Source organism: Esox lucius, chromosome 18, assembly GCF_011004845.1.
Source record: "Esox lucius isolate fEsoLuc1 chromosome 18, fEsoLuc1.pri, whole genome shotgun sequence".
NCBI lineage: Eukaryota > Metazoa > Chordata > Actinopteri > Esociformes > Esocidae > Esox > Esox lucius.
In genome coordinates this window covers 12,527,226-12,549,261 of record NC_047586.1, presented here as the reverse complement: position 1 = coordinate 12,549,261, position 22,036 = coordinate 12,527,226, and the positions used below count along the sequence as shown (strand labels likewise).

Genomic DNA, 22,036 nt, shown 5'->3' with positions numbered 1-22,036 from the left:
AAATGAAAATATCGATTGTAAAGATTTCCCATAACATTTCTCCTTTCTCCTGGAGATTTGTGTCCGTATTTATTTTTACTGTGTTTTAATATATAGAGACAAAAAAGTGTTGCCTATGGTCCATTGCATTAATTACTATATGGTCATGTTTTTGTTGCTGGTTCTGAAGCTCTTGTTCTCTTCATTGATTTCTGCCAACTGCCATAACAACCAAGCTTGACCCAGAGAACTCCAAATCCACTCAAACATATGTCCCTTTTCTTTTCCATTAAGAAAAGACAGTCTCTGAAAAGACATTACATGAGGAATGGATTTATTGTCAGGCATGGGAGTACTCCTTTTGGATTCAAGCAGAGAGGCAGGGTCCACGAGCAAACAGTACCACACTCTGTAATAAACGAATGAGGTGTTTATTTTGATTTCAAAGCAGAACATAATTCTATTTCCAACTTCACACCAACTGAAAAACAGGTGGTTAGATAGAATTATACACCTGTACGCGGCTACAAGATTTTGTAAGTCTGTTAATCGCATACAAAACACAAGACACACACACCACATCTCTCATTGATCGTCATGAATAATACAGCCTCCGGAACAGCTTGATATCCCAGAACCCTCCAGTCGCCTATTGCACATACTGCCGCCATCACTCTACATCCACGGTTCAGAGAGCAGACGGCACAAACAGATTGAGCATTGCATTCACATTAGCGTTTCCTCACTTCTGTTCTCACCGCACAACAATTCACCCCGACTTTTGTCTCAGGAATCTTACTTAATCACTGAACGCCAACACAGAAGGAACCAGAATGAGAAACACTCGGCGCAGTCAGAGTCACCTTTATTGGTTACCATATCATTTGCAAGATCCACTCAAACGGATGACAACAGGATACATAGCAGATGACTACACAGCAGGAGAGAAGCAAAGCGAGTATCAGTCAGATCAGTCTTTGATATCAGAAAGAAATCTACCACTGGTGTGCATGTCAGTGAAGAGGCTATGTTACATCATGTGTGCTATGTAGTCTGTAAACATGTAAGTCTCCACAAAGATGTTTCACCAGCATAATCCCAAATATAACAGTGTAGGTATAACTGAAACATGGACCTGCAATTAGGGGCCTCTTTCTTTATTCAATAACCATACATTTCTTACCTCTTGTAGACCAATCAGGTTCATAAGGTATTGGGATTATGTTTTCACATTCTTCATGGTGGAGAATATCAAGAAATGGTCTCAAACTACAAGGAGATCATAGAATACAGAACCTTCTCTGTGAAATCCAGTACACTAGGTTGGAGGTCACAAGATAATTACAGGAATGTGTGCCATCTACTGAGGGTCTAAGGTAACTGAATGCGAGTGCTGATTCAAAACGTTGCTTTTTCAATGGGTTATGCGTCCTATGACTACAGATAAATAAGGGATTATTTGTGTGTCTTCTATGTCTCTTTGGAAATGGAGCAGAACACCCACGTCATCTTCAACGTCCGCTCACCTCCTAGTCTAGGAAAAGTATCTCACTCCCTCAAAAGTGATTAGAATTCCACAAGCATGTTAATAATAGGTTATACAGATATTACCATAGAGGTTTGACAGAGACACTAGTTACTAGAAGGCATTTTCAATAATTGTACATTTAAAGGTTCACCAACGCTCAGGTTTCCCACATGACAGCTATACATTTGTAACAGTCTCTTGGTCAGGCTATGAAGGGCGCGCATGTGTTACGATGCTGCCTGTTCACGAGAAGATAAAACATGTTTAGACTAGCTATTTATAAAAAAGGGTTCACATTGGACATTATTTAATTTTGAAGTCTTATTAGGTTTTATTAAGATCGGTATTAGTTTAATCCTTTTTGAAACATGCCCATTATCCGTCTAGGGAGATATGAAGTATGCTACAATTTAGGCTCAAAGAAAGAAAATAATCGGAACACAAATCAGTGTTTGTGTGTCCAGTGACAATGCAGCGCACTGAATAATCCCAAACAATCGGCTCCCTGAAGGTGTACAATATGATGACATGCAGGCGGCACACTAGAGTCCCATGACAGCCCTGACTCTGAACCACCACTTCAACCCCACGTAACCACAGTTCAATAAAAAAAGAATACACAGATTTAATGAGCAGGTCCTTTAATTTAATCGCAGTCCTTTAATTCCCACTGAGCATGACCGCAGAGTTGCTGATTTTCCTTGTTTCCAGTTGAGGTGTGGTTGTCCCACCTCGATGAATTGACCCCCCCCCCTGCAGCCCTGTTGAGCCTCCACCCACACTCTCCTTCAGTGCCCTGGGAGAGTGAGGGGGCGTGAGGGTCTACTCAGCAGGGACTTTCCTCTTGGAGGGGGGGATGAGATGACCGGGCAGGTCGGCGGGGAGCTCATGCCCTTCAAGTTTGACTTTGATCAGGTGATTGGCCAGGGCAAACTCCTCGTCGTCGAGCATCCCGTCCTTATCGATGTCGGCCAGCTTCCAGATCTTTCCCAGCACCGTGTTTGGCAACTTGGACTTCACCATCTCCTTCTTGGCATTGGCACCTGTCACCTTTCCGTTGACCGGTGACAGTGTGTAGAAGATCTCGTCGTACATGGGCTTGTCGCGGGCCACCACCCACTCGGCCTCATCGATGCCCTCACCGGCTCCCTCCCCATAGCCGTGGCCAAATGGCCCGTTCAGTGTGCCGTCAAAAGCCCCTCCCTTCACCACCTTTTGTGGCCGGTTGGTCTCCTCCTGCCTGACCAGAACCATGAGCCCGGCTATGTCGTGGGCCAGCATGTCGTCCACCGCGTCCAGCAGCTTCATCTTCAGGGGCTGGAACTTGTTCAAGTCGTGTGCGTTCAGTTGCTCCTGAGAGAGAGGAGACGGGGCAGTGTGTAATTCACCACAATCACTTCTGTCCAGCCCATATATTAAGCAACCACACTTAGACTGCAGTCTTACCTGCATCTTCTTGAGGTTGGGGAAATCTCCAGGGGAGATCTGGTGTTCTCTCTCGATGCGGCTGTAGATCTCTCCCAGACTATTAATTAGCTCCTTCTTCTTGCCTTCCTTTCCAAACACACTGGGCATCTCCTTCTTAAGAGAGCTGATGATGTAGGCATGGACCTACAAGGAAAAAGCAGGACTGTTAATACCGATTGGAGCAGAGAGGAATCACTCAGGAGATGCTGTGTTTCCCAGATGCTCCCTGGTGACCCACACAGAGGTTACTTCCAGATCCTCTTGAGTCATAACTAGAAAGATCATTTGGATTGATGTTTCACTTCCTCGTACTCTCCCAACGTCCTTGAAAACACTCAATATTATAAACATTCAAACAGGAAGAAGACAATTAAAGTTGTTTTATGAGTGCGCATGTGGCAGGAATCACATCTGGTTACCCCTTCCTTTAATATTACCTAGAAATGAGAGGGAACGGCCATGAATAGAAAATGATCCACCAACAATACCTAGAACTTAACGTAGATATTTGGAAGAAATTTGAAAATGTATGGCTACAACGATCAAACTCAAAGAAGTAGACTGTTCTCACATCAATCCAGGCAATTCATTGCTAAACCCATTTCTTTCAATATAGCCCAGCTGTAGGAAAAACCCTGTCTGACCAAACGACTGAATCCTCGGGGGAAGATTTCTGAAAACGATTCAAATGAGTGCAACGGGGGAATAACGACAACACGTATGCTGTTTGCCGCAACAGTTGCTCCAGACATGAACTAGGCAAGTCAACAACAGCAGGCGTGAGCGTGTGCACGGGCCTGCCCCTACGTGAATCACCGGCTCCTTCAGGGCGCCCCCCTCTGCCCCCTGTTTCCCGTAGTCGGACGGGTGAGCACACTGTCGCTGACAGCGGAGGAAGCCCACCTCTCTGGGAGTGGTCAGGTACAGGACGTGCATTAGGTTACAGGGGACCGGCTGTAAGGGGACAGAGGGCATGGTCTTCCCTAGGGTCGAACTGGCACCGACGCCGCACGACAGCCCTCAGGACATCCTGCTGGGGAATGTGTGTACACGCCAGAACAGCCGTCTGAGGCGCTGAGGTGGGATGGCGACCGCGTGACATCGGAGAGCCTTGTGCCCCAGTCATATTGCAGTGGGCCGGTGTCGGCTGACGAGGAGCGCGGAGGTGAGGTATTTCTTACATTATCACCTTCAAATAAGTGCTGACCGGCCTCAGAACAAAACCCTTATCATTTTCTCTTTCTCCCTCGTTCCTCTCTCTTCTATCCCTTCTCTCTCTCTTTTTCTTCTTTCTCAGTTACAACAGAACCGTCTCACTTTATTCACTGATGACTGCCTCATTATGCTCCATTCCAGAGTAACTAACAGGAATCTGTTTATTCGGAGCAAGGACAAATCAGATGTCCTCGGGGCCCGTTGTGGCAGTGTTTACACAGGCAGCCCCTCATCTAATCCCAAACTGTCCTGTAAGACATCTTATGTGATTGGTCAAAAGACCAATTAGGGGAAACGTTTCCTGGGATTCTGAAACGTGAGCCACATCAGAATAAAGCAGGACAAAAACCCCAGGTTACTCTGCTGATGCGTTTTCTCAAGGTCTTTCTGCACCTCATTCAATATCTCCCTACCTCCCTGCTTGGCTCTTGTATTCAACTCCCCCATCCCTTCTTTCCTTCATCCTTCTCTTCATCTGTCCATCGCTCCCCCAGGCACAGAACAAGCCCTCCCCCACAGACACTAACGCATCTGGATTCAGTTGAAAGAGCAACTTCATGACAACTTCATTCAAGCACTCCCTCCTTGCTGTTCCAGATCACATACTAACATTTACCTACAAGCTCATTACATTCAGTCCCTCCAGGATTCTGTGATCGCAGAATTATGAGTGAAATCAATTATTCCCAGCATACCATGTGCAGGCTTGCATATTTAACCAATGGTTGCACCATTTCCCCACGAAACTGTCAAATCATCCCATTATTATAGCATACCACAAACCCGTCTCAGCAATCCAAAAAGAGGGTGGAGGGAATCCCTGGTTGTACGTGAACATACAGTCAATGAGCAGCATAATACATAATGTGATAGTGATCATTGCTCATCCAGTGTATCAGTTGAGAAGTGAGGATGAGTGTATGAATACTGACACACCCTGTACTGTGCACACTGAACTCTCTTCATCCTCTGCACTCCTGTAATCCCAAGGTGCTCATTCATTGATCAGCCGGGTGGCCTCGACCACAGAACAATGGACCTTTACAGTCTATTTTGGAAGAAATACAATGAAAGTGGTTGGATACAGTCCTTCGTGAAATTATTTCTATTGCTGTCAGACAATAGATGCATTCCAATGCTATGCAGTCACTTCATTACAAATGTTTTCATAACAGTATTAAATTACCAGTAAAAATAAATATGCAGAGGATTTTCTGAGGTCAATTTATGGTCATCCTTAGGTCCATACTTGTTCCAAATCTAACAGTACAGTACGCATACTACATTTATTTGATTTTAAGTAAATGTTGAATTTAAATTTTTTGGGGAGTGGGGAAAAGAGAGTATTTTTATTGAAAGAGCTTTGGGCGGGATTCAAACCCATGCTTCAGCAATACACACAGTCCTCCAACCTCTACCTCACCTATAATCAATGCAATATACATCAAATCACGTAATGACCTGTGAGCTGGAGGTGACTGTACACAGCACAACCAATGGTTTCTACTTTAACTCCTGTTACAGTATAGCTCAGCTGTTACTGGCCCCTGGTACAGCCAGTGTCACAGCCCTCATGTCCACAACGTTCCCCCCCAGGGAGGTTAGACCCGCAACGTTCCCCCCAGGGAGGTATGGTGTCTCTGCTCCAGAAGGGGAAGTTTATCTCAGCCTAATAAGGAACACGTGATTCCAGTCATTACTTGGGCATTGTGAGCCACTGTGTTATAGTTCCTAGTCAGTCAGGGTAGGTAGCCTATTTAGCTCTGTAGCAACTCCTTTGAGGATTTTCTGATGGGAAAACTAGCCAGAGACTCTCCTGCTCGAGACTACTGTTCCATTCAAAAGACATCTTCCCTTCCATTCTCTTCCATTTAAATGACATAAAATACATCACTTTTCTTGGTAAAAATGACCTAATAGTGTATCTGTCCTTTTCATTTTGCAACTAAAAAGAGAAGAATGTGCTGGTGTAGGATGAATCTGTACCCCTGTGCTGCTGCCACTACATACAAATAACACATAATAGCGAAGTACGCACTTACTCTTACCTCTGCCAGATAAGCCTGCTTTGCAGTTCTGCGAAATATTTACTGGAGTATGGAGGATGGTTTAGCAAGATACTTATAAATGTCAAAAAATAGCTTGCGTTTTACTTGTTGGAGACCTCTATTCTAAAGCAAGTCAGAAACCATTACAAAATGATTTTATATATGAGTTGAATGACGTCTCCACTTGGCATTTCTTTCCCACACTGAGCCATGAATGTTTGAATGATGTTGATTGCAACAACAACAACCACATTTTTTAAATATATATTTCTTGCAGAGACATCAATCAGAATGGGATTCAGGAAGTGAAGATTCTTTCACGACTTACTAGAAATATTTTTGCAGCTCTATTTGTCCCAGCCACAAATGAAATAACGTATGTTCTTTGAAGTATAGGGCATTAAGTTGGCAGTTAAGTCGAAGAAAGTACAATGACATGGACTGCATGACAAGGACACCTTGTCTTAATGCATTCTAGTTAATACGAAGTGATGGCTCCCCAAAATGTAAAACAATTATAATAATCTACAAACACAGAAAGAGCTCAAATAAGGCCACATTTATAGCATTCCACTATTCTGTGAGATCATATTTGTGTGCATGTGTTTATAAGGTTAGTGCTGACCTTGGCAAGACGTGCCCTCTTGATGAGGTCATTGAGCTTCCTGAGGGCTGCGTTGCGTGGCAGCGACTGAATATCCTTAAACAGGTCCTGCTCCTCGGCCTCAAACAACTTACGGTTGTCGGGGATGAGCAGGGGGTGCGACCAGAACGACCCGATATAGACACGGATCACCTCAGGCGTGTTGACAATCTTCCCCAGAGACCACATGAGGGCGCCGTAGACCCTCATCAGCTGCTGGGTCTCGATCTGGTCCGCCTTGTTCAGAACCACTCGGATCTTGTCCTCGTGGTTCTTCAGGGCCTTGATGACCTCCGAGAACTCGTCCGAGATATCCAACTTGTGGGCGTCGAATAGGAGGATGATGCGGTCCACGCGCTCTGCGAACCACTCGAGCACAGCAGCGAAGTCGTAACCTGGAGACGGGTGGGGGGCGGGGAAGGGTTACGGCAGAGAGAAGCAGAAAGGCAGGGTCAAAAGCCAGTACAACATTCATACTACATGAAAGAGTCTTGGGAGTCCAGGGCCATCCAGCCAAATAGACTCTTGGAAGACTCTTGGAAGACTCATTCTTTACACTTCTGCCCCAAACTCCCAGCAGCAGAGGGAGCGAGAGAATGGAAGCGTGAGAGATACTAAGAGTAAGCGAGAGACAGAGAAAGAGGGTTTTGTCAGCACGGATAAAGATAACTCCCCAAATGGTGTCTAATCTAATGGAGCAATTAGCTGTCTAATCTGAAGGCAGTGATCCAAAAAGCCCAGAGACAAGAAAAGCTATCAGGGGAAAAGAGATTTCAGCACCAGTGTAATGATGAAAATGAACACTATTCACCAGCTGGCAGCGTGTTTTCAGGTTATTAGGACTCAAATCAGAGTCCATTCCCAACGCAGTAGAAGGAACCCGTCTCCAACTGACACCACGTTGATTGGTGGACGTCAAGTCATGACTTTATTTTTGAATGTCAGCCAGTTTATTATATAAATGTGGGTCTGGTAACTCCACAAAACTCTCAATACCAGATGCTAGATACAGTTTGGGGAGAAAAAAGGAAAAGGAAGATAAAGTGCGCAGACAAAGTAATAAAGAGACACCGTAAAATAGAAAGATAACCCGGGACGTTCATTTCACACCTACTGTTTTGGCCTAAAACACATCATAGCTTCCTGCGTTTGTGCTCACATACTGAATATTTCAGTACGAAGACACACAGGGAGACCATCGAGTGAATATCCTGCCTATTAAAGAACCTAAAGGTAGCAAACCTCAGCCCTTTCTCCGTGGTACTCAGCAGAGCTCCTCCTTACCTTGGAACCCCTACAGTGGAGATGAGGGTCAGAGTTCCGCAGAATTCACAGATTTGAAGGCCATATCAGAAATTGGGATTAGTGTGTTAATGTTGTTCAAATCAAAGGCATGGAATATGGCAGCCAGGGCCATGTTTCCAGGGAAGGATTTGATCCCATGCCAACACAAGGGATAGAGACACATAGGCCACATCCTTGATGATTTGGCAGTTTCACCGCGGGCCTTATTGCTAGCTGCTGTGGGGTTGGACACCTCTCTTACCCCTTAGGATGTGGTGTCTGCAACTTATGTACTTCTTCATGAGACTGTTGGGACCAGACTTAACCTAAAGGTCTGTTATACCATCATGGGTTAACAGGAACTATAGACATTATAAATCAGAACTCCTCAGCAGGGGCTTTGATAACTACAGCCAGAAGTGCAGTAAGAGACCTTCTGTGAATAAGAGCCTGGCAGGACAATAAAAGCAGTGAAACAGTTTAGAGCACGGTTGCATTATGGCAGGCATTATGGCCCAATGGGCCACCGTTAGGGGTTAATGTCCGAGGACCTAGTTATTTTAGGGGAGTTCTGGCTTGATGCAGAACTGCAGAAAGCCCATAGGGTCTATAATATACAACATGAGAGGCAAGCTGCGTTGGTTAACACAGTGATTGTTTTAAGTCGGTCTTTCACTACGATACCTCCATATGGGCATTTACGATACACGCTATAGCCAGGTCCATGTTCATTGGCAGCTGTACACAGGGAGAGACAGACACAAACAGAGTTGACAATGAAATTAAGGAAAATAAAAAGGGTACAGTGATTCATGGGAACAGGGAGGAGTATTAAACATAAGTCAGTAGCTATGAACCTCTCCACTATTGAAACCATCAGAGAAATGATAGACAAGAAAGTTAAATGTTTCAATAAAAAAGATGTGAAAAGATGCCATGCGGAATTAAGAGCACACATTCCTTCTCTATGTTGGCAGTGGACAGCTCCTGGTAGAACTTCTATTTACCAACCCTTCAGGTTTTGACAAATTCAGTTGACAAGGTAACGCTCAGAAAAAAGGAAGACTCCAACCGCATTTACTGGGGGGCTGCCACAGCAACCGGAGAACCCAAGCCAAAAAAGCAATATACATACACTGAAAATACACCTCTAATGTATTTAAAATACATTATCTATTTGTAATAGATTTGCTATATACTTGTGCAATAGAATTTTATTTTCAATCATTATATATTATTATAATAGTATTATAAGTTTAGTAGAGTGGGTCCATTTTAACTCACGGAAGTATACTTATCTGTATTTAAGTAGTACTTAAATAATATTTCAATACAATTAGGTGTACTGAAGTACAACAAAAGTGGTTTCCGAAACAATACACTTTTAAGTGCACTGCTTTTTGGCCAAAGAGCCCTGGAACAGAGCAGGTCTCACAGACTGTCAGTCAGAACACTGCTCTGTGGAGCGCATACTTAAGCCATTCACACACACACACACACAGACACACAGAGTCAAGGACAGGCTCCACACAGTCACACACTGTGCACACCCAAAGACACGCAAAACACTCAGCATAAACACAGCTGTGCTGACTAAGAGGAAGGCCATTTTGGCCTCCTATTTATTTGCTATTGAAAAACAGTGTAGCGGGGGACATTGTTCTACATATTGATTTTAAATGGGTGAACAGCCATGGTAAAAAAAATGTTTTAAAGGTTTCAAGTAATTTAATGGTAACATTTAACACAGTGCGTCATATGCGGTTATTGGAAAGATCATAAAAGTGGTCATGCTTTAGAAAATAGTTACATGGAATAATGTGGAAAGAAATGAAAGCCACACAGTTCCCCGACTTGGAACAAATGACAAGTCTGTTTTTCTATCTAATCAGTTGGAAACAGTGATGGTGACCGTTAACGTCCCAAGTCAACCTAAAGGTAACAAGTTCACATTTTATTCCCACTTCCTTCACGTCTTTGACTTGAACACAATCTACTCATCAACACCTAAGGCTCAGAGCCATAGAGTGTTTTCAATGGAATAATCGGATCCAGGAATAATTATTACTGAAAGTCGAACTCTGTTATTATTTATTAAAATAATACTTGAATATGCAAATCAGAACAGTATATATAAAGTGCTCAAATGGTGCTATAAATTAGTTTCACAATTTAGACAATTTCAAATAAAATATTGAATATATAAATGATCATTAAAAACACTAAAGACTTTAACAACTATTTAAATATGTTTTATTTGAATATTTTTTTGAATCAATATAAACACTATGAGATATTTTATTTTGCGTTGGTATTTTCCTCAGGATATAAGCGTGAAGCCTGTGTGCTAGCCTGTGGTGGTGATCTGAGAGGCCTGGCCCAGCAGTGAGAAAAGGGCTCTTGGGAGAGGTGTTGGCTGAGAGTCTGTAAAAGCTTCCATCTGCTAACACTAAGAGCATCTCTTCTGCCATGCCAGGTTCCTGATACGGCCCTGAAGACAAGATGATGGAGCAGCTCTACAGTGCATAAACACAGCTGTCCTGGAACTACATAGATACAAAGCTCCAACGATTTTTTTGTGCATTTACTATGGCACCATTTATATTTTCCCCAGAAGATTTTCAAAACGACAACCTTCCTCGGGGTGAGGTAGCCTAATCAAGTGACAGCTGTCCATCAACCAACCAGCAGCCTATTTTCAATTAGGCTAAGCAACTTCACTATTATCGTCCCTTCTGGGCATCTTTACTGAGGTCATCATCCCGCCCATCTGCCAAGTAAGTGAATGTTTTTAGGATGTGTACTGTGGCTCTGTTATCAGCATACGCAGATGGCGGCCCTCTTGGTTCCTCATGTGCTGCCGTGAGGGGGGAAGGTGTGCCATAAACTTGCTCAAAGTAATTTAATGACATCCTGTGCCAGCCCTCCCCAGTCGCATTTCGCGTGTCCTTGTCCCTTGCCAACTGTAGGCCGGCTTGTGGGACTGAAGTAGTGCTGGCGACCAGGCTTATTACCTCCTTATCCACAGGGAACTAGTTTCTGACACATGCTTGAAAATGTCAAGCAGTACTTGGCTCTCAACTTTAACCTTTTTCCCACCCACTTACTCATCCATTATGCTTGACATCAAGGCCTGTTAATAAGATGGTGATTTGTAACAAACACCGCCATGAGTGAAGTTACGGCAATCTGTCCACATCCCGTCTGTTAGCGTTCTTAGTAATCTGTCCTGGAGTACTAAGAACACTAACATGCTGTGTAAAGAATAGTCAGGCCGGTCCCATGCAGTGGACGTATATAGTATATAATGCTCTGCTTTTAAACTGAGGGTGTCTTGTCAAAACTGCGCGCCACGCATTATTCTGCATCGGGCCATCTCACATCAGGCCCCAGTGCAGGAGACACAGAACCAAATGGCAGCGAAGAGGCAGAGACATATGCACCTGTGTCCTCTAACAGGATTACAACACTTGTTAAGCTTGTTGTCAACACATCACAACAACCTTTCTCCGAACCGCATTAAAAATACATTGGACCTACAGTTGGTCAGCTGTTCAGCCTGAAGGTTCTAAAAATCAGTTGGAACCATTGTTCTAGTGCTTTAAAGTGGCCTCTATGGAGACAAACGCTACTGGCCTATCTCAGTGTTTGGTAACACCTGAACGCAAAAGGCCCAATGATCAGGGGCCAGCCATTCCCACGAGGAGTGCTAAATCTGAGCGTCACACGGACACACTAATGAGATGGAAACAGCACCCTGATCCGGGGCATTCTGTAGGAGAGGGGCCAGCCTGCCAGGGACCAGGATCCCACATTCAGTTGTTTATTGTGCTTGTGTACATGTGAGACAGAAACAGGGAGAGACATCGAGAGCAAGAGAGAAGATTATGAGCCCTGCAGGCAGACAGCAGGAGGGAGGGAGCGGTCCATGGATTTCGGGCTGGGGCTTTAGGCTGCAGAGCCAGGACACAGGGATCTTTACACACTAGGCAGACAGGAAGAGGCTAATGAGAGCCTCGGGCTTAAGGCCCAGCCTGTACTAATGACTGACCTGGTCTTAATGGGAATAAACAGGGGCAGGAGGTATTCACTCCACTGCTGCAATAGATGGAACATACTTTAAAGGGTACAGACATTATCAGGGAGTCACAATAATTGAATATAGATACAATAAATCTGGAGGAGAACTCAACGGTGTATGGTTAAGGAGAAAGCTATTCAGTTCTCTGAGATGCCTATGGAACCCAAACTGAGTCCAAAGTCAATTTTATAGAAACATGATAACATGATTGGTTTTTAGAGGGCACATATTAAGGACACTCCCACATCCTGTATAAATGTTTTAGGGGTGTGAAAGGCACAAGTGTATCCCAATAACAACAGGAGAAAATTATAGGAGAGAACACAAACAGAGACAGCCTGTAAACAGCAATCAAAGGCTTTTGATGAAGCCTATGTGATAGCAAAGATGGCACTGCCTTCCCGTACAAAGCTAAGCCTCTCAGCATATTTTCAGTCATTCTAGCACTTTCAGTGTCCATCAGCGTAGTGTGGAACAGTGATGGATTTCACTTGTGAAAAACATGTTAAACAGACAGCAAAATAGATGGCCTATAATTAGCCTCTTTGGGTTTGTTGGTGGACATTGTGATGCTTAACAGTTTCCTGGACTTCTGTACTCAGCCAGGGCCTCTGGGTCAGACTATTCAATCCAGTACGTATCTCTAAAGCTGGGTTCCCTATCTTCTTCCTCTCTACACCCCTGACTAAACCCAAATCCTTCTGCACTGTTAGATCACCCTACACAGGGCCATAGACACACACACACACCAGCACACCATTGAAACACACACCGGCGGTGGCCCATGAAAAAGTGCTGACGGCTGCAGGGCAACAAGCAGGGTGATTACCGTGGCCTTTTGGCACGCTGATCTACGTTCGCTGAATGTGGAGCGAAGTAACCAACCACGCGTGAAACAATCAGGGACTGATCTCAAGAGGAGACCGTGTCGGACCCTGATGTAAACACAGAGGAACGCGTCCGTCCGTGTTGATAAGCCGTCTGAAACACTGTGACATCACAGGGACCATGACCACTTCACCGGTTCCAACTGAAATTATTCATGGTATCAGTATGAATAATGGCAGGTGTATGTCTGTAGTTTGTACCAGTGAAACCCCTAAGTGAGTCATAAGACTCTCCCCCTTCAGGGGACGGAGGTCTAGATTTGTTTCATTAGGATTGACCAGACTGTGCGCAGAGAAAGACAATGGTCTCTACTCTCCTCTGGAATTCATGTGGAAAGTGTTGCTGGAGTGGAGCATGTTACAGGATCCTAGAAACAATTTGGCGCTGTGTACAGTATCTCACTATTACAGTCAATATAAAAAGTCTACACACCCCTGTTAAAATGGCAGGTTTTTGTGATGTAAAACAATGAGACAAAGATAAATCATGTCAGAACTTTCTGCACTTTTAATGTGAACAATTCAATTGAAAAACCAACTGAAATCTTCGAGGGGGAAAAATGAAAAATAAAAACCTTACAATAACCTGGTTGCATGGGGATGATGTCCTGAATACTAATTGTACAGAAGAGGTGGAAGAAGTGTGGAAGCCAGAATCACACTGGGTGTTGCTCACAACATTACCATGCACATATTTTACAGTTAGGAAACAGGCTGTAGTAACGCTAACAGAAAAGAGTGGCTCACAACAGAATGTCAGCCAATGTTTTTCAAGGACATCCTTTCTTTCATAGAGACCATGTTTTGCGCTTAAAATGTACAGGAATTGATTGGCAAAATGTGCTGCTAACATTAGAAAATAAGTAGAGTAGTACGCTTTGTTTGTGTGAGTGACTGGGTTCACCTCTAAGGGATTGAAAGAGGTGTGGAGAAGGGGTGGGGGGTTGAGAGAGGTTAGGAGATAGGGGTGGGGGGATGTTCGATGATAGGCATGCGGGATTGATATAGGATAGGGGTGGGGGTTGATAGAGGAGGAGGTTGATAGATGATAGGGGTGGGGGGTTGTTAGATGACAGGGGTGGGGGTTGATAGAGGATGAGGTGGGGGTTGATAGAGGGTATAGGTTGGGGTTGATTGAGGATAGGGGTGGGGGTTGATATAGCATGGGGTGGGGGGTTGATAGAGAATGGGGTGGGGGTTGATAGAGAATGGGTGGGGGGTTGATAGAGTATAGGGGTGGGGGATTGATATAGGATGGGGTGGGGCTTGATAGAGGATACGGGTGGAGGATTGATATAGGATATGGGTGGGGGATTGATATAGGATGGGGTGGGGGGTTGATAGAGAATGGGGTGGGGGTTGATAGAGAATACGGCTGGGGGGTTGATAGAGTATAGGGGTGGGGGATTGATAGAGGATAGGGGTGGGGGATTGATATAGGATAGGGGTTGATATAGGATAGGGGTGGGGCTGGCAGTGTTGAGACAGTAGGAGTTGGGTGCCTTACCTCTGCTGATCCTCTGCTTCTCTCCAGACAGGATCCCAGGAGTGTCTATCACACTGATGCTCTCCAGAACAGGGTTGGGCAGCTGGGCACAGACAAACCTGCAGAACAGAGGTATGGTTACAGAGAGAAAAATAACAACAAACATGCAGGATACCTGACAAATGAACACACAGAAAGAAATGTAGGTATTCTTCATGTAACAGTAAAGTACTGACCTCATTGGACCAAATCAAAGTTCATACCTACACAGTACTATTAAGTAGCAATGCCTTTAAGACAAGTCAACACTGAGTTAGCTTCGTTTCTGGTCTATTAAAGCATGTGAACTGTACCCAGACTTTTTTTTTTCTTGGTGGATCCCAATGGACCTCTGGCTAGATAAAATAGCTTTACCTGGACTAAAATACTTTAATTTTCCCGTTAGTCATTTCATACTCATTCCCTTTAGACATTTTATAAAGAGCAAAATGAAATACACAAAGCATTTGTATTCCTTTGGTTCTAAATCCAGACTAGACATTGACTGCTCTCTTATGCCTGTACAAATGATGCGATGGAACACGTGACCAACCAGAAACACCTGTCAACCCAATTGTTCGAAAACATTTGGTGTCCCGAAATAGGGGGCCTATGTAGAAAAACAGGGTTGTCATTTCCAAATGGAAAGGCTAACATGCACAAAAAAACACCCTCAAATAAAAGCAGAGAATGTAGCCTTCAATAAAGTAACTGTTTAATTTCAAAACCCAAGTGATTCACTGTCTCAATTATTACGCAGGGCGTTGTGCCTTCAGTTGATGGTTATACAGTAGAATCATACTGCTCCATCCAGGCAGTGGTTACTGTCTCACAGGAAGACGGCTTCAGACTGTGGTGACAGCAGAACACAGGATGTTAGGCCTGCTTGCCTGCAGAATGCAGCGAGCTGCAAAGGCCTGCTGCTCACAAGTCATAGAAGTCACGTTGGAGTAGGCCGAGATCCTCCCCATTTGGCTAGACGGCGGCTTGAAAAAGGCTTATAGAATCTAACCTTGCTATTTTCTGCCAGTATATGTAGCCAATCACATCACTCGGTATGTGTGGCTGCGAACATTTGTTTCTAAAGTTTGTGCCGTTTGTTAGCGCCTCCCCAATTAAAAATCAAACGCATTTACAGTAGATTTTGTTTAATCAAATGTTTACTCTAAACAACAGTGGGCTGCATTGGTAAACCTAACTGCGTCTATGCACCCGTTTTTTGGGTGGCGCCATTAGTGTACTACGAAACAAAACATAAACAATATTTTCCCGCGTAACATATCCCGTTTAATTGTCAGAGCCACTTGCAGGAGACATCCCAAGTCATACATTAAGCTCTCTCGGGAGACCCGCCAAAGGACCACAGCCAGGTACCTTTAGTCTGAAGTATGAATCGCATACTTAAAAAATACTACATCTACTGAGGCATCGGGCAGCAAGCCCAGGGTATGTATAACACACACACACGTCAGAAGATAAGAACTAATAGACCTCACAGTCTGCCACTGGAAAGGGAAACCCTGAGTGTTGAGCAGAGGGAAAGTCAATCAAAGATGGAATGTTGAACTTGTGTAGTAGGTTCAGGGGTCTCTCCTCTGGCATCCAGTGACATGGTAAACAGCTCCACTCAGACACCGTTCAGAAAGTCTAAACCCAACACAGCCCCAAGCAGATACCATGAAGGTTCATCTTAACACGGCTATACTTGTCACAGCTCCACACAGATACCATTGACAAAGGCAAGACTTTCACAGGTCCACACAGGTTAAGGTTATCTTTCACTTTCTCAACAATTTGTTTTTGCTGACTTTAATGGAGAACTATATTTAATACATTAGCATCAGTAAGCTAACAATCTTACAAAGCCTCGATAGATAAATTAAAGCTGGAAATGTTGCAAAATGGATTACAATTCTGAAACTTAATAATGTCAATTCAAATGGTATTTCTAAACTGATTGGAATTCGGCAGGAACATAGATAACACTCACATGACTAACCAGTAGTCCTTTGTTGCTCAGTTGGAAGAGCAAGGAGCTTCAACTCCTGGGACCACCCATACATAAAATGGATGCATGCTAGAGCATGGTTGCTTTGAATAAAAAGGTCTGCTAAGCAGCATATATTATTAATAGTATTATTAGCAGTAGTAGTATCAGAAGTAAATACATTTTTTTAAAATAGGTCTTCAAAAGACATCTCAAAGAACGTAGGAAAATATCTTCTCACATGGGACTTCAGAATGGGGAACTAAAAAAAGACACAGTTTTTGACACACTGTATTTAGACTTTATGGGAAACGTAAATAAGTGAATGAACTGTCAAACTCCTATCTTTGACTAGACAACTAAAAACAACCGAGTCATCATAAAAGATAAACTTGCTACATACTCCTAAGTCAGGCTGCTACAGTCTCACCTGTTGAGAAAAGCATTTCCGAAGGCGTTGAGCTTCCTGAAGGGTTTCTTGGGGTCGACCACCAGGGCGTTGCCCGGAATCAGTCCCTCCACGTCTCCATGCATCACCGCAATAAAGGAGTCTGTGGTAGGCTCCGGGCCAATCCGCATCCCTGGGAAATCCTGCTCCAGCAAATATCTGTGGAGTAACAGGACACATGGATCAGGGGTTAGGCTTTACTTCATCCACTACTTTAGAACAGGTATTACTTCAGAATTAAAGTTGAATTATAGGGTCAAGGTAAACTGGATGAACTTTAGTTAGTCCACATTTTACATCACAGATGTCAAATCTCTTTGAAGTAGAAATATGTGCGTTGTGTAATATCTTTACAATGTAGTTTAACCATGTAGAAATACAAATTACCGTAGCCTGGTGATTTATAACTGATTTATAACAATAAATTGTACCATCCTTAAACATTTAAATCACTAACAGATGTGAGGTCAACCAGCCGTTACTTCATTGACCAGCTGTAAATACCTTGTTAAGAGGGTTGACTATGCCAGCTAGTAATGTCTCGCTGTACACTATTTCATTCTATAAAACAACGTTCTGGCAGCATTAGTAGTGGTACTGACGCAAGCCAGACCAGAATGACCACATCCAGACCCAGATGGTTCTTCTCCTCCCCACTGCTCTGCCACCGAGGCCTTGTGAAATGATGGATGCCAAAGTGACAGTGGGTTGATGGAGCGGACAGGGACTGAGGTATGTCTGTCACACCACCGACGCTAGAGAGTGACCTTTGTGCTCACATAAGTTTTCAGAAATCAAAACAATCAAGGCAATCAGTTGTCAGTTTGCAGGTCTTACAAGTTCAGGGGCGGTGAAACGTGTATTTTTCATTGCATACCACAACTATGATGGGGTCCAGATTTGAGTTGTATTTGCTTAAATGTGTAATATTCCAAGCCTCACCTACAATATAACTTCCCAGTATGTACTGCCCTTCAGAGTGAACTCTACAGGTAACACCCATTACTGAATTTATCAATTATTATCACTGTATTTTTCATTATCAATTAATTTAAGTTATACATTCTCACCACTTAATACTTTACATATCCCATAAAGCCTTATTTTTGAAGTCTTGCTTTGCATAGTACGGTGCCTTGAAAGTCATGGTTGAAAATGTTTCGTAACCTTTTCCCTGAACATTCCGCTGATTTACAAAAAAAATAAACTGCTGAGATTTCGGGAAAACCTGGGAACATTACCAGAATTTTGCAACATTACCCTCAAGGCATTGGCCTGCAAAGGAATGGGCGATTCCTACACGAATCAAGCTTATTGTGACAGCAAGATGGATTTCTGATCAAACTGTAACAATATCTTATTTAGCCGGTGCAAAAACACTTTTAAACATAAATGTTTTTGTAAAACTCAGTTTGACATAAACATTTGAAGTCATTAGCAATTTTTCGCTAACTTTGAGTTACACTGTATAGGGTGATTTTTCATGTCTGTTTGGGTGTGTGTGTATGTGTGTGTGTGTGGTGACACACAAACACAGGCCTAGCTCTATCATTGACACTCTCCCAACTGCCTCCCCTGCCGGCGCATGTCCTCTGAATAATGCACCACATCCCCGGAAACTGAAGCCGGTGCTATAGCCCCGTCCTGCAGGACAGTGATCTCAAAAACAGACAGCGAGACGGTGCGCCTACGAGCCCAGCCCAGACCTTAGCATCCTCTGGCCCCAAACCATCAGATCGGCTAGCTCAGGAAACTTTCATATGGGACTGGACCATCTATTTAACCGTTATGTCACAACGTAAGTCACCTGAGAACCAATTTTCATTTTCGAAGGTGACCTCCTGGCCAAAGGCAGTCGAAAGCAAGGCAAGGTGGTGTCTCCTGAAGGGAGGGGAGGTGAGGGGAGGGGGGGTGAAGGGAGGGGAGGGGAGGGGAGGTGAGGGGAGGGGAGGTGAGGGGAGGGGAGGTGAAGGGAGGGGAGGTGAGGGGAGGGGAGGGGAGGTGAGGGGAGGGGAGGTGAAGGGAGGGGAGGGGAGGTGAGGGGAGGTGAGGGGAGGGGAGGTGAGGTGAGGGGAGGTGAGGGGAGGTGAAGGGAGGGGAGGTGAGGGGAGGTGAAGGGAGGTGAGGGGAGGTGAAGGGAGGTGAGGTGAGGGGAGGTGAGGGGAGGAGGCCCTAAACCTTTTCATCCCACCCTGCTTCCATTGGTCAGAAACATCCTCTAGACAATTTCCGACGGGAGTCTCTCACTTCTTGCACAAACTTTGAACTCCTGCAATAGTTGCTCCGGAAACTAGAAGTGATAGTAAGTTGCAATGGCAGAATGGTGGCCGATGAGAGGGCAGGAGACAGCAGGATAACACAGACAGAACTGCATCACACCTCTGGCTTAGAGGGAGAAATGCTGGTATTTACAGGCATCGCTGCACAGCATGAAGGATGCACTCAAAGTCACCAGCAAAGGTTCATGTAGAAGACCTCGTCCAGCTACGCCACACATCTCAGCACAAAACTGACGGTTCTTGCCCATACGGCTAATTATACTATCGTTATTGATGATGAAGGTGAACACATGCAGAACGTTTGTCCATACTTGGGGAATTTCATTTATAGCTCAGCTAATGTGTTTGTTCTACATTAAGAATGTTTGACTGGCATTTGTGGGGACTGTAAATAGGGAGGTCCCATCCCAGTTCCGATATGTTAGTCTTTTAGTGGGCCTGTAGTGACCAGACATTTGGTTATCCATCACTGGCCTTGCATTCATTTGATGGGCACTAAGTGTTGGCATGCTGTTTAGTCACCCATAGGAAAATATGGCAATTCAAAATGGAAACCCGAACTGATCCCTGGTCATGAACTAATTTAACCGACATTCCAATGGACCAGCTGACATTCCCATGGAGGTATAATGAGTGTAATTGGACAGCTAAGAAAACTTGATGCAGCTAATTAGTGTAATGTAAGACAACTTATCAGTCCACACACCACCTAAGCTGCATTTACAAAATGGCATTCGGGATTGTGGTACGATATCTATGAACATTCACCATAATCTGTTTTTGTAAACTCATTTAATACGGATCAAGCCGAGTCTCAGTATGTCTGTCCAAGGATGAACTAAAGCCCAAAAAACCATACAGTTCACAAAGCGCAGATGTATTTCCTTTTTGTAAGACCATTAAATAAACGGTAATTATTTTATCAAACCGTGAATATGAGGGGTCTGCCATGCATGTCCCCACTGTTTGCATAAAAATTCATAAAACACACTAGCTGAACTGACAGCTAGCAAAGCGCCTACTGTACCACTGACATTTGAAAGAAGTACATACCGTATAAAGCTGGTCTTTCCAGTGGAATACTGCCCCACAAGGAGAACCATGGGTTTGTTGTCAAAGTCAGCATCCTCTAAGGCGGGCGAGTGGAACTCGTGGAATTTGTAGTGTTCTTCCAAGGGCAACAGCTTGGTTTTGTAGAGCTTCTTGAGGCCATCGCTGACTGTCTGAAAGACCTCAGGATCCTTCTTCCTCCTGTCATCGGTACCCAACCAGCTGAACATGATGCAATTCGATAATGGACAACCTTATACTCTATAGAGATCTCTATTGTCGCCTTTTCAATTTCTATGCTATTGTTCTAATAATTTGTGGGAATTTTTTGCTTTTGGTTTAGCAGATGGTTTGTTTTTCCTTATAAAAAAACATTATTCAGACATCCTTCAAAGGAAAGCGATTTCGCAAGTCTTTACAGGCCAACCACGAGACAAAGATGCATTCAGACGACTAAAAGCGTGCTTATTCAATAGAAATGTTTAGCGATAAAAAAAAAATTACATGCACATTTTCATATCATAGCTACCAAGTACGATTTTAATTAAAGCTTTAGAGTCCCAAAAATAATGCACGTATCAAGATGTCAAATTGAGAGCTCGTCTTACATTTGAATACTGACGCGGTTGAAGCTTCAAAATAATAGTCTAGACCTTTTCGAGTCAAATAAAAGAAACAGTAATACAGCTATAATGTTGCGTCTATTCCTACTGCTGTGTGGAATCTTGTACGACCACTTGCTTCCCCGGCTTCGTCACTGCAGTGGATTTAAATGCCAGTCCGACTACGATGATCCGAAAGGAAATGCCCAACTACTGGCAAGGCCCCACCCAGTATTACAGCGACTGAAGGCAGCAAAGGCAGCGCCATATTGGCGGATAAGTAGATGAGAGGGTCATCATCACTTTGTGGCTGTTATCTAGATACTAGTGGAAACCAATCCAGGGAACAGTAGCATCTCAATGTTGGGGCTCCTCTAGTGGTAGAATGACAGTGTAGCAGCCAATCCGTGTAGCAGACATGCAGTTTTTTTTCGATTGCTTAGATACTTTACTGGGATCAAGTTGATCTCCATTAATAACCTAATGAGCACAGCAATTCACTTTCTTTGTAAAACAGTTACATTGCTTTGACATATCATATTTTTCCAACCATTAAACATAACCCTATAAAAACCGCCAAACTCCAAATGAAAACATTTGGCTGATACAGACTACTCTTTTTTATGTAAACCCTGTTCTGAGGTATACAACATTTTGTTGCACAGTTGTTCAATCAGCAATCAGTCCTTAACTATGAAAAATTAGGTCACATATTGCTATTTGCAAGAATGGACCAATCAAGGAGAAGGGAAGTGGGGTTCAAATTATGTGATGTTGGAATAGCTCAAAGTAAAATATACAGTATCTCACAAAAGTGAGTACACCCCTCACATTTTTGTAAATATTTGATTATATCTTTTCATGTGACAACACTGAAGAAATGACACTTTGCTACAATGTAAAGTAGTGAGTGTACAGCTTATATAACAGTGTACATTTTCTGTCCCCTCAAAATAACTCAACACACAGCCATTAATGTCTAAACCGCTGGCAACAAAAGCGAGTATGTGTAA

The 22,036-nt window shown here is 43.7% G+C and overlaps 1 protein-coding gene across 2 annotated transcripts; it reads right to left on the bottom strand.

Moving 5' to 3' along the window:
• Window positions 1-827: 827 nt before the first annotated feature.
• Window positions 828-21,259, bottom strand: ehd3 (EH-domain containing 3). 2 transcript variants are annotated; one of them, XM_010882611.4, is made up of 7 exons: window positions 21,030-21,258; window positions 20,425-20,622; window positions 17,075-17,251; window positions 14,640-14,737; window positions 6,863-7,275; window positions 2,954-3,118; window positions 828-2,860 (listed from the first exon to the last, which is right to left on the bottom strand). In XM_010882611.4, coding segments are annotated over exons 1-7 (1,584 nt in total). In that variant the 5' UTR covers window positions 21,032-21,258; the 3' UTR covers window positions 828-2,329. The 2 variants fall into 2 exon arrangements, with proteins under 2 accessions (XP_010880913.1, XP_010880912.1); XM_010882610.5 differs by having other exon boundaries at window positions 20,425-21,259.
• Window positions 21,260-22,036: the final 777 nt, after the last annotated feature.

Coding starts and splice junctions, on each gene's coding strand:
- ehd3 (XM_010882610.5), bottom strand. CDS start 20,651: ATGTTCAGCTGGTTGGGTACCGATGACAGGAGGAAGAAGGATCCTGAG. Junction 14,738..17,074: donor GGAAATGCTTTTCTCAACAG/GTGAGACTGTAG, acceptor TCTGTTCTGCAG/GTTTGTCTGTGCCCAGCTGC. Junction 2,861..2,953: donor CCAACCTCAAGAAGATGCAG/GTAAGACTGCAG, acceptor CCTCTCTCTCAG/GAGCAACTGAACGCACACGA.